Source organism: Lissotriton vulgaris, chromosome 3_1, assembly GCF_964263255.1.
Source record: "Lissotriton vulgaris chromosome 3_1, aLisVul1.2, whole genome shotgun sequence".
Classification (NCBI taxonomy): domain Eukaryota; kingdom Metazoa; phylum Chordata; class Amphibia; order Caudata; family Salamandridae; genus Lissotriton; species Lissotriton vulgaris.
Genome location: NC_141689.1, coordinates 1,186,318,086 through 1,186,336,144, shown reverse-complemented (window position 1 = coordinate 1,186,336,144; position 18,059 = coordinate 1,186,318,086). Strand labels below are relative to the sequence as shown.

Here is an 18,059-nt window from a genome sequence, read left to right as displayed (position 1 = left end):
GTATGGGGCACCAGTCTTTCCATGTAGTCTGCCAACCGAGAGATCGCGCCGAGCCAGTACTGATGCAGGGAGGGATAGTCGCACAGCATATGTATCAGGCCAGCATCAAGAAGGGAACAGGGGGGCAGGCAGTATCATTGCGGTGATAATATCGGTTTATCTTTGCCAAATTACATACTGTGGAGTATGTAATTTTGAATAAGGCGGAAATGTGTGTTGCGAAGAACAAGTGCAGGATATTTTACAATGGCTCTCTACTCTTTGTCTGTGCAGGGGTGGCCCTAGTCCATTTCCCAACAGCTACACAGCGGGGCTAGCAGGATGGTAGCATGCTTACGCTGCGACTCAGCAAGACACCTTGTCAGGTGTCGGCCTGCTACATGACATGGAGGTACTGGACATTGAGGTGCATTGGGTGTTCCTGTTGCATGCTACACCCAGCATGCATCTATTGTTCCAACTATAGAGTAGTAGGAAAAGGAAGTGGCCAGGTGGGAGTCTCTCATCTGATATTAGGGTTTTAAATGCTGTGAGGGTACCATCTTGATAGATATTCCCCTGTGTGTGTAAGTCTATTTCATGCCAAGCAGTAAGTTACCTAGCATATCTGATCTACCACAGGGAAGTCCAGGAGTGGGAGGGCAGGGGTGTATGGGTGGATTGCCTTGGTAATGAAGAGGCTACATTTGAAACAGCGGTGTGCTACATGTAGCAGTGCAGGGGATGGGGTCCACTGTCTGGCACAAGGATTGAGCAGGTGTAAAATGTGGAGGTGGCTCCAGGCTTGTATATTTGAGGCATTGTCTGATAGGTGAAATCCTGACAGCCACTTGGGTAATCCAGCTCTGATAAGACTGGGGCTAATTTAAATGAGAGCAGAGTAAAAACATATTTGATTTGCTGAGAGCTTTAAGACCTTCTGAAAAATCTGTACAACATTTTATAGGTACGTGCATGTTTAGTGTTCGGTTAATAGGCAAATTCTACACAGCTGGTGGTTAGGGTGGGGTGAGGGATTAAAAAGTCTTGACCTGCTAATAACAATGGTGCTGTTTCTTAATTTGCTTGAAATGTGGTAGGGTGGTAGCTTATTTAAACCCACTGAATTGAACTTAGTTTTCAACGAGATTCGACTAGGTGGTAGAACACTTAAAAAGGGGAGTCAATAAAATCTTTATTTGCTTAATATTTTATGCAGTTGTACAAAACATGGCAAGCACACTTTAGTTTACTATTGATGAGTCTGTTAAACGTGGGGAAACATTTAATGGTGGGACAAAAAGGTTCAATTGCTAATAACTTTGCCACCTTTGACAAATAATTCCTAACGCTATGACACCTTCTGAATTTTCTGGACAACATTCTAGGTATTTATGTATTTATTTTTCCGTTAATATGTAACGTTCTGTGCACGTACATTGGTGCAATGAGAAAGTGAAATGGGGGAAAAATGTGATAATTCGCCAATAACTTTGGCACTGTTTGATGAACCTGCACTAAATTGAGCAGGCAGGAAGTTAGGCCTTTTGTAGGGATATCTTGTTTCATGAAGATCTAGCAAGTGGGGGCAAATGTTGACAGTTTAGAATTTGACAAGGATATTCAAATGTAGAAGCCATAAATTGAGGTTGGATCAAAATGATCAAAGACATTTTTGTGACAAAAGAAAGACAGAACAAGCAGGAACCCTGCTTGTGGTATGGAGCTTCTTTAAAAACATTCAATACATCTGTGAACTCAAAAATTAGCATAGAAACAAAAGAAAAACTATTTCAGAAAAGGAACTATTTTCATAAATAATATTAAGGGTCTAATTACGATGGCGGTCAGAGCCCTCCGACCTCAGGTTGGAGGCCTAACGACCGACATTGTCGGTTTCAATTCTGATCAGCTGATTTTGATTCAGTCAGTCAGAATTAAAAACGGCCGGTCATTCCGCGACTGGCTCATGGAGCCGGTCATCCAGTGAGAACTGGCACGTCATCCAAATGTACGGCGGTTCACGCCGTCGGGATTACGATGCACGGTTTCCGTCAGGGTTAACATGCTGGCCTTTCTTACATGGAAACCCTGTCAGAAAGCCGTTTTGTGGACCACTACCAGGGCCCCCTTTCCCTTACGGCCTCCGGTTGCCCCGCTGTTAATCCCTGCACCCTGTGGCAGGTACTTTGAGGTGCCTGCCACAGGGTGCAGGGATTAACACCACCTATCATTTCCCTATGGGAGCATGTGCTATGGCTGGTTTATAGCCGTAACACATGCTTCCATAGGGAAATGTCAGAATGCGCAGGTGAACGGGACCGCCGACCGGAGGTCGTTCAGTCCCGTTTCCAAGACGGTGCTGCCGGACACTGTAATCACCCATCAAGTATTTTCTCACTTTTCCTGCTTATCCTAAGATGTAAATGATGTGAATTGCTGCAAGATTTAACATAAACCATTCATTTGTTTTTTTGTGACTCTCATGTCTTCCTGGAAATTGCTACTTTGTGGGTGTAATCTGCAATTGTATTACCTTTCATGGCCTGCACTTGAACACACTTTTTTTGCTTACTTTGTAATTGCTATACTTTCTTTATTTATTATTTCCTGCTCACTTGTAGAATGCATCTGACTCTTTTCTGATCAATATGCAAATCAGTTTGCACATAACGTTCAATTGCTATGCAATGTAGGATATTGGATATTGCTTAGACCAATACTGCAAAGTTCTTATACATTGCTTTAAGAAATGACACATCTTTTGATTCTCACTTTGACTAATCTAACTAATTAACAAGCATTTGGAAAAGACTTACCTCATCTTTAAACATTTCTAGAACAAATGTAGCCACACTTCCATTGATGCCTATGAAGAGGTTGATGCAGGTCAAGACAACATAAGCTGTGCTGGGAATGCTAAACAGAAATGAGGATGGGTACATCAGTGGCGTGATGGACCACCTGAGAAAAGGGTGAAAAGGAAGAAGAAGCACCACATGAAATGCTACTGATGAGAGCAAAAAGGGAAAACACAATTATGTCAGGTTGATGATGCATACAGGCCTACCTTCCGCAGACATAAAAAGGAGAATTGAGCATTTATCAAACATGAATACTGAATTACATTAGTTCTGCATTGACATTCAAAGACTATTCGCTACATTCTTTTAACAGTAATGCCTTACAATTTTTTTAGCGCTTTGAAGAGGCTAAAAGAGGTCATAAGAGTTAAACAAGCCAATCGAAATGACAAGAACAAAAATGGGAAAGAATCACTATTATGCAAAAGATATATTTCAAAAGATAATCTTGATCTCAGCTCCCCTACCGAATTTAGATATCCCCAGTTTCTTCTTGTACCATCTTAGGTAGAAAATTGGATTATTGAGGGCCTTAAGGGTAGGAGAGCCAGAGTGTTATATATATATATATTACTGTGAAAGCAGTATGGTCGGCATGTATGAAGGGATTTGGCGAGAGCAGCGGTGGTCGCTGAGAGCAGACAAGCTCTCAACACGTGCACTGCAGGTCTCCTGATAGAAGCCCGTTCTGGATCGTGGTGCCTTTGGATACCAGAGCAGGGCTTCACAAAGGCATCAGCTGAGCAGAGAGTAAGGAGGACATGAAGGAAAGTTTAAACAACATCAGCACAATACATTTTTTCACTGTGAATTATCTGTGTATTTTTAATGCCCTCTGGGTGTGCCTAGTCCGGGAAGATTATGCACAGTATTTTCTAGGGAAGGGGCACACGTGGAGCCCTCGCCAGGCTGATTTCATCCCCAGAGAACGCATTTCCCGAGGCCTGCGGATATTCATAAGGGGAGGAAGGCCGCTTGGCCCCCCTCTTCAGGCCGATTTCGACCCCAGGGACCTCATTCCCCGGGCCGGGCTGGAATAACAAAGGGGACGGGGCGCACAACCCTGTTCCGGGAGACATTATGGCCATGGGAACCCCATCCCCCAGGCCCAAATCCAGCTTTGTCCAGGGTTGCCCACCCCTGGGACATAACACTTTCCTCGTCCACATTGGCACAGGTGGGAAAAACTGTGTCTGCTCTCGCTTGACAATTTCAAAGCTCCCACCAAACAAGAGCAAACATTAAGCTTGATTTCTGCTGGTGGGCGCTTTAAAAATTCTCCTGCCGGCTGGACGAAAAATCTTTCAGATCTTTTTCCTTGTCCTCAGTGATGCGGGCAGGGAAAAGAATCTGAATATTGCTCCTGCCCACAGACATAAGCATTTTTATCTGCTATCTGTGGACGGAGCAATGCCAGCTCCTGCTGGATGCATGGAGCTTCCTGAGGCAACTGGGGCCTTGGGGCTCCCCTCACTGCCCCCAACGAGGACATGGGGGTTTCCCGGGTGGGCACCAGGCCATTCATACTTAATTGGCTGAGCCCAAGGGGCTGGGGTCCTGAGCCGATATCGGCCTTGGAAGGGAGGCCTTGTACCTCAACTAATCATTGGCCCGGGCAAAATTGGCCCAAGGAGGGGGGTTGTGTGCTCCTCCTTTAATTATTGGCTGACTCTGGACAATGGGGTCCCCCGGGGTCAAATTTGGACCAGGGAGGCATGGCCTCCATCCCTCTTTGCTAATTGCACTGGCCTAGGCCGAAATCAGTCAAGAGAGATGGGCTATGTGCCCCTCTTCTCGTTTACAATACGGTCAGGCCCCTGGATATGGGGTCTCCAGGGCTGATATCGGCTCAAGGAAGGGGCCTACTTGACCCCTCCCCAATAATTGCAATGGTGAGGTATGGGGTCACTGGCGCTAAAAATGCCCAGTTGAGGTAGATATGTGCCCACTCTCCTACAAAATGTGCCTGGCCCCAGGAGATGATGTTCCTAAGGCTGAAACTAGCGAACAGGGTGGGGGGGACTGCATGTCCCACTCCGGGGTTGGCTCCCTTTGGGGGTTTGGCCACTGGGCCTTTGATCATGCATGATGTGGGGTTGGCTGTATGCAGGGGGATGGCCACAGGACCTGGCGTGCCATTGGCCATATGTTGGAAGGGGTTTTGTTGCATGGCGGGGCGCCGATTCTTCGGTTTGTTGTGGAGGGACCGGAGCGTGCCACTGGAAGTGATTACAACTTTCGAGCAGTGACACCCAATCAGCTGCGATCAGCTGACGACCGCACAGGGTAAATACAGGATGCCGAGCGTTCCGTGCAGCGGACGTGTGCAGCGGACGCGTGCAGCGGGCACGCCAATGGCGCGCCAAAGGCAAACCCGTTTGCGTCTGTCCGCGCGAGACAGTGCCCAGGGCCCCGTTCCCCTGGACCAAAAGGGACCAACATCACATACTCAAGACATTAGCTTATGGCAATAAGGACACAGGAAATAGATCGATGTGGCCACTGCATCGACCCTGAATCTAGCGCCCACCCTTGTCCCAATTGCAAAGTCATAATCACTAAAACAAAGCCCGCACCTCTAAACGAAGTTAAAGACACAGAATATAAACTACTCCTAGTAAACTGCAGATCAATGCCAAAACACCAAACAGAATTAAACATTCTAATAAGAGAAGAGGAGCCGGAGGCCCTTGTCCTTACTGAAACATGGCTACACAACCACTCAGGCCCAGATGTGGCTCAAACACTCCACCCAGGATATCATATACTAAGGAACGACAGGAAAACAGGGAAGGGAGGAGGAACGGCCATAATCATGAAAGACCACATAAAGGCCGCATAGAACCAGACATTGCATTGGACTGCTATAGTATGGGTTTCACATTATCCTTCACACACACCTGCTCGATATCTGGGATACTGATATATAGACCCCCTGGCCCCTGTGGAAGGTTCATTGAATCACTTACCGATCTAACAGCAGCCAAGGCAAATATAACCACAAATTTCATCATTATAGGAGATCTTAATCTACATCTTGAAGACCCCAAGAATGCAGAAGAATGCAACCTGACCCAAGACCTTCTAGCACTTCAAATGCGACAACAAGTAACCAGCCCAACCCACAGTAAAGGACACTTACTAGACCCAGTATTCTCGAACATGAACCATCTAGAGAGGCGGAAACCCATCCCCATTCCCTGGTTGGACCATTTTGTAGTCCCCATAAGCTGGAAAATACGGCACCCCCCACGAGATTACCAACCATTGAAAGAATGGGACCGAGCATGGGCAAAAATCACCCCAGAAACATGGACAGAGCAGCTAACATCCACCTACCCTAGTAGTGCCACAGAACCCACTAGCGCATATGAGAAATATAATGAGTGGATCACTGCTTCTCTTGATGCAACCATCCCACATAAATGGAGGGCAAAGAGACCCTCTAACAAAAAATCACCATGGTACACCCCAAATATTCGGGAACTCAAACAAAAATGTAAAAAACTTGAGAGGGCATGGAGAAGGAACTTCTGCCTAGAACAAAAACAAAAATACAAAGAGGCGATAAAAATGTATAAAACAGAAATAAGAAAGGCACAAGCACTTTATTTTGAGGAAAGCATCAAGGGAGCAACTACGCCCCTCGAGAAATAGCAAGAATAGTGAAAACACTCTCCTCAGACCCACAGCCGAAGGGTCCAAAGAAGGAATTCCCCAGAGATGTAAGAAAATTGAGGAATTCTTTAACAACAAAATACTCAACATATACAATCATCTGTTTCAACCCCCCCAGGATAAGGAGGACTCAGTTTGCCCCAATACACTCAATGGACTAGACACTCCTAATGGAGCAGGTAATCTAGGGAGTATGGAAGACATACCAATCATGGATCTTACCACCCTGGATAACATTGTTGGGAAAATCAAATCTGGGTCACCCAGCGACCCAGCCCCTGTACACATGTTAAAAAAAGTTAAAGAAACAATCCTCCTGGTTCTCCTGGAAATGCTCAACCTATCCCTGACCACAGCAACAGTACCGGTAAGATGGAAACAGGCGATGGTGAGGGCTCTCATAAAAAAGCCAAGCCATAATCCAGATAACTGGGGGAACTACAGACCAGTTTCACTCTTACCATTTGTCAGTAAAATCATAGAGAAACTTGTGAATACGATACTTTCCAACTATCTAGAAGCAAGAGACATCCTCCACAGATCACAGACAGGTTTTCGCCCCAACCATGGGACTGAAACAGCTCTCCTTAATGGGAACTGACTCAAGTACACAGAAGGAAAGCAAGTTAGTTATGCTGTGGATGCTCTGAAATTTTAGGTGCTAGATCTTTGTCAGAGCATCCACAGCTGACCTTTAGAAGACCAAAGTCTCTTAAAGATCTTCTCTGCTCTACCCTCTTAACTAAAACTGCCAAACAGAGAAACCCTGTGCAAGGCTTTTACATTTGTGGCAGGTGTAAAGCCTGTCGCAACAGTAAAAACATGAAAGAAGTCCAACTTTCGAAAGACACAGGGAAGTTTAAAATCACAAAACATGTTACATGTCTCACTGACCATGTGATTTATGCCCTGAAATGTCCCTGCCAGTTGTATTATATTGGCAGTACCAAACATCCAGCCAAGAAAAGAGTGCTTGAGCATATGCGAGCAATCACCAATGGGGATAAGCAATATCCCATTGCTAGACATTTTGTAGCACACCACAAAGGGAATGCTAACTTGCTTTCCTTCTGTGTACTTGAGTCAGTTCCCATTAGGGAAAGAGGAGGAGACAGAATTAAGGAGATGAGGAGACTAGAATCAAGACTCATTATTAAATATAGGACAACACAACCTGGTGGCCACAATTTACATGACGATCTTATTGTACATTTGGGTTAGTAACCTAGATTGACTGTATATATATATCTGCCGTTTTGATTTTAATCACTGAATTGTTCACATGTGCACAATAGTCACATACTGTTTGTATTTCTTTATGTTCACAGAACTTGGTGGTGACGGTATATGGGAATCTGTTCAACACTATTGAGCACCTGCACGTATGACAGGACTGTATGACTGGACTACCCGGAGACGGTGGTTTTTGATTCATTTGGTGCCCACTGGGGCTTAAATGCATAGTGTTTGCCTCATCCAGGCGGAGGCAACATTGGACATAATTTGTGCCCACTTGGGCTGGATTACCCCTTGTTTTTTGATATTGCACTTATCTCGCAGTTCCACGGTGGTCATGTGCCTTTAACGCATACTGTGAATTTTACTTTATTATGCATTTGCCTGTTACGTTATTTATGCAAGGCGCATACGGACTTGATTGAACTGTTTGGACCACATCAAAGCGCTGGCAGTATTGAATCTCATTTGCGCCCACTTGGGCTAGACTGTCTAACATCGTATGAACTGCGCACTGTATTTGATATATTTACCAGTCATGTTCTGAAAACGTTTCATTTGTTTGAACACAGCCCGCAGGTATACCTACAAGTCTGTTTTCTATTACCTTGGTATGACACCAATACCATGTAACTATGTATATAATGCACACCCCTTAGTTGGTTCGTTCTCGTGAAAAAGCAGGTTTCACCTGGGAAACGCGTCGAGAAAAGCCGTTGTAATAAACACGCTTTGCATCTCTAAGAGGCCCGGATTTCTTTTCTTTACTGGAAGAGCATTTGGTTGGAATAAATTGGGATTCGCTATCCCATCCGAGGCCCGCCTCTGGAAGCGGCAGGGATCCGAAGCGACTTGTTTGGTTGGATATATATATATCTATATATAATTTGATGAGTGTGTGTGTATAATGTAATCAATGTTCTGCTTTACAGTAATAGGGCATGATTGTCTTAATCTATAGTTAAAATAATGTTAGCACATTCGTCCCGATTACGATGTTGGGCGGTCAGTCACTGACAGGCCATCTGTGGCTGTCTACTCGACATCTAGGGCAGCAGTCTGACCACCAGATTATGATACCGGTGGTCAGAGCGTAGTGGGCAGGGGCAAAGACCACTGCCTCTGACAGGCTCAAAAAGACCTTCAGGGCGACTGCCGGAGCCTAATCCGTACAATGGAGGCAGTGTCTGCACAGGCACTGCCGTAGGGATTAGGATGTCAGTTACCTACAGCGGTCTTAACAATTTTTTAGGGCATTCAAGGATATTTTTTTATGTTGTAGAGTGCTGCAAGTAGTGCATGGGCACCCTAGCAATGCTAAATGAAAACCACAGTAAATCTAATAAGGTCATTGAATCCATGACCCCAAGAGAGCTTACCATAATTTTAAAGCACTCAGAACTGAAGCTGTATACTTTGCAGTTGGAGGGCAGGGACCTCTTGTGGAGTCTAAAGAAAAAAAGGGGGATATGGGCAACTGTGCCCAATCCCACGCCGTGCACAGCAATTAACATATTATTTGAAATAATCAAAACTGTTGTTTTTCGCTGAAATAAAATCTCTAAAGTGATGTAATAATATCTTACATTACAATGGAAAAAACAGAGATTAAAGGGACATTATAGTTAGGTGCAAATGACAGATAAAACATACCATTTTAAACTGACATTTTCACCTATCATCAGTTATACTTATCTAGTGCATGGCAAGGCCGTGAGTTATAACGACTTTAAGGCGAGAATTATAGTTACTTGATATAACTGTAACATAACTGTTTTTTCTATCAGTGAATATACATATATGTACATATATATATATATGTGGGTGTGTGTATATCAATATTTATATATAAACATATGAATGATATAGATCAGCCATATTGACGGCTGTCACTGTGTGAAAATATATAAATATATTCACTGGCAAAATTAAAGGTTAGTGACATTATAGTTAGGACTTGTACTAATATTAAAAGCATTGTTTAAAAATCAAAAATCACAGTTGAAATAACCAGTTATCCTTTACTAACATATCTGTAGCATGCGCCCCCACAATGCATGTTATGAGTTCACATATCATGACATGATAAATTACATCCTTGATGACATCAATGATGACGTTTCAAATTAAAACATTGATGAAATCACTAACCACATCACACCACAAAGCCATTTAAAAGTTTAGTGTGCTTACATCATTAGTAATGGATGCTTGCACAAAACTTATAAAAGTGTTTTTCTTTTTCAAAAATGAACTCTCACATTAGGAGTTTGGTTTTGGAAAAGAAAACTGCAATAACCCTGACACCATGAGAGTTTTCTCTCATGGCATGGGGATCATATTTTTATTTTTACTGTTGCTCACTGACAGGATATTCCTGGTGGTACGGATTGTGAAAAAAGAGCCATCCACTTGCCCACTCCAAATAGGGAAGATAATCAGAGGGATTACTTTCAACGTTAAATATGGTGGGAAGACCAAGAGTTTGATAGACAGGGTATTTTGTCACTATTGTGACAGAGTACCCTGTCTGCTAAACTCTAATGTGGGGCCTCTATTTCTCTGAGCCTGATTTAGAGTTTGAGTAACTGAGTAGTGCCCAAAGAGATAGTGTAGAACATTATCTCCGCCATCTTAATGATGCTCCACCCACCAAATTTAGAGATGCCCAGTTGCCATCCCTTTATGGTGAACTGGAGAAATTTTGAGTTTTTAATTTCGACCTACAATAATATCGAGTTTGAAATATCGTAGGGACACAATATCGAAATCAAGAATATCGACAACCAAAATATCTAAATGATGGTAAGAAATATCATTTTTGTAGATATCTAAGTTACTAATATCAATAGCAAAAATATTGACGTTACTAATATCGATATTTATATCAGTGTTATGTATTTTATTATGTATTTTATATGTTTGTGTTTATATTTTTTGTTAATTATTGTATTAGTTTTAGAATAAATATATATAATTTTTAGAAGTTAATACTTTAAAAAAAAAGTAAATTATGCGTTTTAGTACTGTAGCCGGATGAGGGTTTATTGGGGAATAGGGTGGATAGTAATTTAAGTATAGTATAGTTTTGAAAAAAATCGGAATTAGTAATTATTTGTAAGAAATTTTGCGTTTTAGTTCGGTAGCGGTATGTGGGTTTATAGGGCAATTGGGTGGAAAGTAATTTAATTGTAATTAGGTAATTATTTATTTGTGTTTATTGGTATTAATAATTAATATTATGATCAATAATTATTAATTGGTAATTATTTTTTATTACTTGATTAATTGGTAAATATATTAAGTGCATTCATTTATAATGAAGTGTGTTGTGAGTGTATAGGGGAACAGTGTGGGAAGTAATTTAATTGTAATTAAGTAATTTATGTATTTTATTGTTGAGTATTGCCAATTAATTTATTGTTAATTAATTATTAATTGGTAATAACTTTTTAATAATTAATATTTTTTGTTTTGTCAATTAATGTATTGTTCATTAATTAATAATTGGTAATTCATTTTGATTATTTATTATTTATTGGTATTTAGCAATACTGTACTGTTAATTATTAATTGCTAAATATTTTTAATAATTATTGCTTTTTGGTATTTAAAATTAATTATTAGTTATTTAATTATTATTTGGTAATTCATTTCGAATAATTATTATTTATTTGTATTTATCATCAATGTATTTGTTAATTAAATATTAATTGGCAATTATTTGTAAGTAATTATTTATTGGTATTGTTAATTAATTCATTGTTTTTAAAAATTAAATTATTATTTATTAAAATAAATATTTTAGTTATTAGTAAGTTATTTTTACCCCTAAGCTATCCAACACTTTCCCTACTGTTGCACTCTCTGGAGTTGGAATAATAATTTTTACTCCTACGCTATCCAACACTTTCCCTACTAATGCACTCTCTGGAGTTGGAATAGTAATTTTTACCCCTATGCTATCCAATATTTACTGTTTTAGTTAATGTAGTGTATAATGTATTTAAAAAAATGTTTTAATTTGTTATATATATATTTTATATTTTTATTTATATTATTGTTTTATATGTATGTATGTATTTATAATGTATGAAATGCCTTAACAATGTATAAGTTATTACAATAATTAACTGTTAATATTATTAAGTAAGTATATATATATATATTATATTTTATATGTATGTTTATTTGTTTACATTATATGTATAACTTATCCACTGAAACATATTTTTAACTATGTTCATTTAAATATATGTATTATTTACTTTATTTTACATTATTTTTGAACATTTAAAAAAAACAATATTTTCAACAACGATATTTTTGACAATATTTTTTTTCTCGATATTGTTGTACGTACCATAATGTAGATAGAACTTTGATATTCTTCATCTCGAGATTTCGGCTCAGATATTTTGGAAGTCGATATTTTTGACGTCGATATTCTTTACATTGAAGGGATACCGCCATTAAGGCAGTTCCTTAAAATGTACTAAACGTTTGGTGGGAGTTTGTTATTGAACCAAAGTAAGAAGTAATGACCCCCACACCTTGGGAGTTTTCTGCCATGGTGTGGGAACATTGTAGGTTTTTCCTGTCCCATACCGCTAGGTCTTTCCTGGTGGTGACGGACAGGAAAATAAAGACAGTACACCAAAATTCTAAATCAGCTCTGAATGAACGAAAAATAAGATCAGATTTTCCTAGCTGTTTTCTCCCTAAGCGCAGCAAAGTCATGAAAACTCTCAGATCTTTATTTGCTTAAGTCTGAATTTGTCTTAATGCTACTCTTTTTATTGTAATTCATCGAATTCAAGAGGGTATAGCGGGTATGGCATTTGAAAGTTTACAAGCACTTATTCTGGGGCCGATTCACAGAACTAATCTGAGTAAAGTTAGGAGTCCTAACTTTACTACTACTAAATGCCTTCTGTGTGTACCAAAAGTAGTAAGTTTAGGATTTTATCTCAGATTAGCCTCAATGGGCTTTTGGTATGTTTTGTGCTTTTCTATAAAATCTTTTCTTCACAGCGAAAATAGATTCCCCTACCACACCATTCCCATTACATTTGGGTGTGTTCACTTTCCTTTGCCACTATAGAAACACATCTAATTTTGCCTTTTGCAAGAACGTTTTTTAATTTGCTTTCTGGATTGAAACAAACATATAAAGTATTTGGAAAAACCTAAAAGTTATCACTTCTTGGGTGTTCATCGACTTTGTGTTGTTAACCTTACATAATAGTCCACCAAGTAGGTCTAGACGTTTACATGAGAAAGTGGAACTTCTATTTTGGAAATTCAATGAATGCTCATTCTATGAGTTAGTTCCTGATTTCATGAACCAGACTGTAGAATTTACAAATGAGAAAATAATATTTAGAGCAATGGACACTTTGGTGTTCATGAGGTTCTGTAAAGTCATGTTACATCAAGACTTCCATTCTCTTCCTTAGAAAAATGTGTGGGCATAAAATAACATTATGAGTTAAGGGAGACTTACCGGGGTGGGGGCTTGGCTAGCTGCCTAAAATGGTGGTCGTATGAATTAAAAACTATGACACCCGGGCCCCACAATCCTTCTCCAATCCTCGTTATTGTCTATCTGCTTTCCTCTCTAAATTGATTGCATGTACTTTAGGTACACTCCAGTTTGGTTACTGGGGTACCCTTGTGAGTCCCCAGTATATGGTAAACTAGCTATTTAGGGCAAAGGTGTCCTAGAGGCCTACCAGGGATTGAAGCATGTATTATGCCACCCCTGGAAAGCCTGCAAAAATGGTACCACAGGACTGCTACTGCAGCCTGGGTAAGGTGGTACATGCACCCCTTACTAAGATATAGGTTACCTATATCTATCAATCACTCCTACTGCAGGCCTTATCAATCCTGAAGGCAGAGTGCTTGGTTTTGTGTGGCAGGGTGCCCATGCATGAGCTGTGTCCCCCTGCCACTTTTGGAGGCTATCCTCTGAGGCTGTTCTGTGACGCAGCCAGACCATATACTCTTAAGTGCATTATAACCTCACGATCAATACTAACTTTGAAATGGATGCATGGAAACATGTTGTGTTTGGTGTCAAACACTTTGAAATCCTACCCCCCCCCCCCTCCCCACACCGCCCGCCAGTCCTGGCCACAGGGGTAGAATTCTTCCTTCTAGAGGGAGAGACATGTACACACTGGTCTAACCGGTAATAGTTTAAAAGAGCGTGGATGCTGCAGCCACAAACATGAGTCTGACCTCCTGCTGCTGGACGAAACTCCAGCAGGGAAGGCCTGCTGGAGGCCGGGAGGTGTAACCACCTCCCAGACAGGCTTTAGTGTATTAGGCTTTGTGGGTAAACTCCAGGAGTGATTTGAAAGTCTGCACTGGTGCACACTTGGTGTCCCTGTGCATGGCCCAGTTCAAACCGGTTGCAGGGACTACCAGCCCCTGCTCTGGCATGAAACTGGACAAAGGAAATGGGTGTAACCACCCCTCTTTTCAGACCCTCCCATAGGTGGGTGCCCAGAGTATGTCCAACCCCTTTTCTTAGTATTAGTAAGGGACCCCTGGCGACAGGACTTTAGATTACACCTGGACAAAACTCAGACACTGAATCCTGGAACTTCGATGCTCTACTAAAGACTAGAGGACGCGAGAATCTCCCTTGGGGTCAAGGAGTGACTCTCCTGCTCAAGCAGGCACCAACAAAGCATTTTGCCGGTCTGCATTTCCAAAGCTCTCGAGGGACTCCGAAGTATTTGCGACACAGGAAGAGGATTTCCAGACTTCTCAGAGGCCAACATGAGTCCCCAGCAAAGCTGAGACCTGCAGCCCATACGAGTGACGTGGAACCGGAGCCCCTGGACACCGTTCACATTTGCTAAGTGCATTGACTTCCCGAGCTTTCCTGAAATTGTGCTTTGGGTTACTTGTAGCCCACGCCCCGTGCATCATCTGCACCAAAGTTTGCGAAGCAAGCAGCTGAGATCCAACCGGCTGAAGGCTCAGCAAACCCCCCGGAGGTAAAAGCACATAGCACCGGACAGGGCAGCCCAGGTATGGCTCCCTCCCCAGAGCAGGAGGCAATCCTTTTGGGTTCACACCGTGCATCTACCATGGAGGCCCGTCACCTCCAGATTGTCTCAGCGCAGTGCCTCAGACTGAGACACAATGGGCAGCATGGCACTGTTCTCCTCGATCACCCTGTAGATGACACACAACTTATTGAGTTGATGGTTGTGAGTAATTATTATGCTGCATTGTTTTGTTTGCTCAGGTCGCCACCTGCAACTCAGACACATGGGAGGGCCAGGTACTTTTATGCATTGAATTGATTATGGCATGTTCTCCGTTGTATTTTACATGGTTGCTGCACTGATGTTATGGGGTTTCAGGTCTCTGGAGTCCCTACTACTTGATATGACTTTCACATGTGCTTACATGGTACCGATCAGTTAGATCTGGTCTTTGCTTACTCCTTTAGTGTAGGCACCGCTTTTTTAACAGGTAATATGTTACTGATTGTTTTCTTGTATGGTTGAATGACATCACTTTGCTGGACAGAGTATTGGGACATTGAATTTAAATGTTTTATTCAGTCACTTCTGTTTCTCTTTGCAGTATTGTGGGGTGTATTTTGAACAATAGGGCCCAGGCTTGAGGCATACAATCTTATATTAGTGATGCCTACAGAACTGAATGCTTATAACATCCTTACTTGGAATGTGCACAGACGAGCTCTGTGTATAAAAGGCATAGGGTGTTAACCCAATTGCATTGGCACTGCACCTATATCACATTTTTACAGGAGACCCATCTCAGGGGAGCTAAGGCTCAGAAACGACATAGAAAATGGAGGAGACAGCTATTTTACACATTTTACTCAGTGTATGAGAGGGATGCTGCCATTTTGCACTGTGCTGGTGTCCCGTTTGTGGTAGTAGGCACACGTATTGACACCCTGGGGTGCATTGTGCTGCTCAGGGCGAGTTGGATGCGGCTCCATTTGTACTTGGGTGCATCTATGTGCCCAACACGGCACAGGATGAGTTCTTGGACCACTTATCAAAAGTCTTAAGGACTGGACATCCTACCCATGGGTGCTGGGTGTGGATTTCAACGCAGTCCTGAACATAGCGCTCAATCCTCACATTTCCCCTGCCAGGCACGGCCCCATATGACAGGCTAGAGTGTTGTGACAATAGCTGGAGTGTTGGGCTCACAACTCAGGAATGGGGAAATATTTGTTCAATTCACACCAGTATACGGTGCATTCCTGCCTTGATAGGTTCCTATGTTCCTTACACCTTCAGTCTAGTGTTACACATGCCACGTATTTGGGGAAAACACTCTCTGACCAAAACCTTTTAGAAATGGCACTGTCATGGGGCCGGGGCACGACCCAGATCTCCACCTAGCACCTACAGCCTGCCTTACATGAAGACGTGGCTTTTCGGCATTCGCTTGCGACATGTATTGATGCATACTTTTCCAAAAACAGGGGCACTGCCTCCTCTCCCTTAGTGGCTCGTGAAGTTGCAATGTATGGTGCATGACGCTGCTGGAGACGAATGTAGGAGGAAACAGGTTTAAACACTATTTGAGAAACTCTGAGAGTTACTCACACAGGTCAACCCAAAAAAAAGACAGGATCTAAGATGTTTCCGCCCTAACCAAAATATTGAAGTGTAAATCCGGAGAGAACCAAGGTTGCTAAATCAGGATAGGGTTAAAGTTTCTTCGCCTCCCTTACAAGAGATCTAAGGCAACAGATCTGTGGTTGTTGCAGCACTATAATTTGGAGAGTTCTGTAAAAACTTTGGAGGGTCATAAACGTAAAATGGAAGATCCGACTATTAATAATTCCAGGGTATAGAGAACCAAGATTGACATATCTGGTGGGTCCTAATGAAGGTGGTTTCTATCGCTGTTACCTTCCACCAAAATGCGTTGACCAAGTCCTTTTAAAACCCCACTAATTACAGTGGATATATGTTGGGCAATAGATAAAACATCAATAAAAGTGCTAACATGCCCAGATATACGAGGTTGTGAGTGTGTATAAGTGAGAAAGAGTGTTGTGTTTGGTTTAGTTCTCTACCTGGTGATTTGTGTATTTATATGTGTATTAGTATAGGAATAATGACTTTTGTATTATGACTTATTGATGATAACAATGTATTTTGTGGTGAAAAATCTTTTTTAAACATAAAACAATGATATGAAAAGAAGTGTTCTAAAAGAAAAAATAATTTCAATAAAAAAATGAAAAAGTAAAACAAATGTGTCATTGGAGTATGGTTATGTCCATGTAATTAGAGGTAAATCCAGAAAAATTAGGAGGTCACTTGGGAGCTGTTTCAAAGTGTTTTTGTTTTCCTTCCCCTCTTCTCCCTGACCCAAAAGTGATTGTTCTAGAGGGGGTCCCGTAAACTTTACGCGGAGTGTAAGGTCTTCATGGGGGTCGTTAGAGGCACATCCATTGGGTGGTGGTGGGGGGACAGAAAAGAGGAATTACGGGAGCTCACACAACTAGACAGCAGGCTTGGACCATTGGAACGGGCCATGATTGAGGATTACAAGGCCTCTGAGAGACTATGTGAAGCTAGGTTCACCTATGCAGAACTGCTTTATTTTCTTCATGTCATCGACTACCAGGCATATTCCCAGAGGACTCATACGCAGTCAGGTACCCTTTTGGCCCACTCGATCCAACCAAACCCTTCACCCACACCTATCTGTCCATACACACAATTTCTCGAGGAACGGTTAAGAAACAGGTGGACATTAACACAGCCTCTTGTGAATTTTGTGCAAGACTACACACCCCGACATCCCCTAACCCAAGAGACATCACCTCCTTTTTTACGAAAGGCAATATTACCTAGGGTGCCAGAGGATGATCTGGAGACCGTCGGCGCCCCTATCTTCGTGGGTGAAACATGCGTTTCTATTAATGAATAATTATAATAATAATAATAATAATAATAATAATAATAATAATAATAATAATAATAATAATAATAATAATAAGGTAGTTTATAGAGCGCCTGGTTACGCCATCCCGGCGTGTCCCCGCGCTGTGGAGAGCAAAACTCGCCAAATACCATCTGCAAAGCACCTTTCCATATAAATGAGCCCCTAAATAGTAAACAGATACGTTTTAAGGAGATTTCTGAACTTGGCCTCAGACCTTTATTCCAACTGTGAACAACTCTGACTCTGAAAGAACGTCCCCCCATTCTGTCTTTCTTGATCCGAGGGATTTCAAGCCACCCTGTCCCACCTGAGCGTAGCGCTCTGCCTGGCACA

The 18,059-nt window shown here is 41.8% G+C and overlaps 1 protein-coding gene across 2 annotated transcripts in view; it reads right to left on the bottom strand.

Moving 5' to 3' along the window:
* The window catches only part of LOC147727632 (phospholipid-transporting ATPase ABCA1-like), a 2,839,360-nt gene that overhangs the window by 720,073 nt on the left and 2,101,228 nt on the right, over positions 1 to 18,059 (bottom strand). For both annotated transcript variants that reach the window (XM_086961649.1, XM_086961650.1), the window contains exon 39: positions 2,799 to 2,943. In XM_086961649.1, the coding sequence (XP_086817775.1) occupies positions 2,799 to 2,943 (145 nt within the window). The remainder of the gene's footprint in view (positions 1 to 2,798; positions 2,944 to 18,059) is intronic.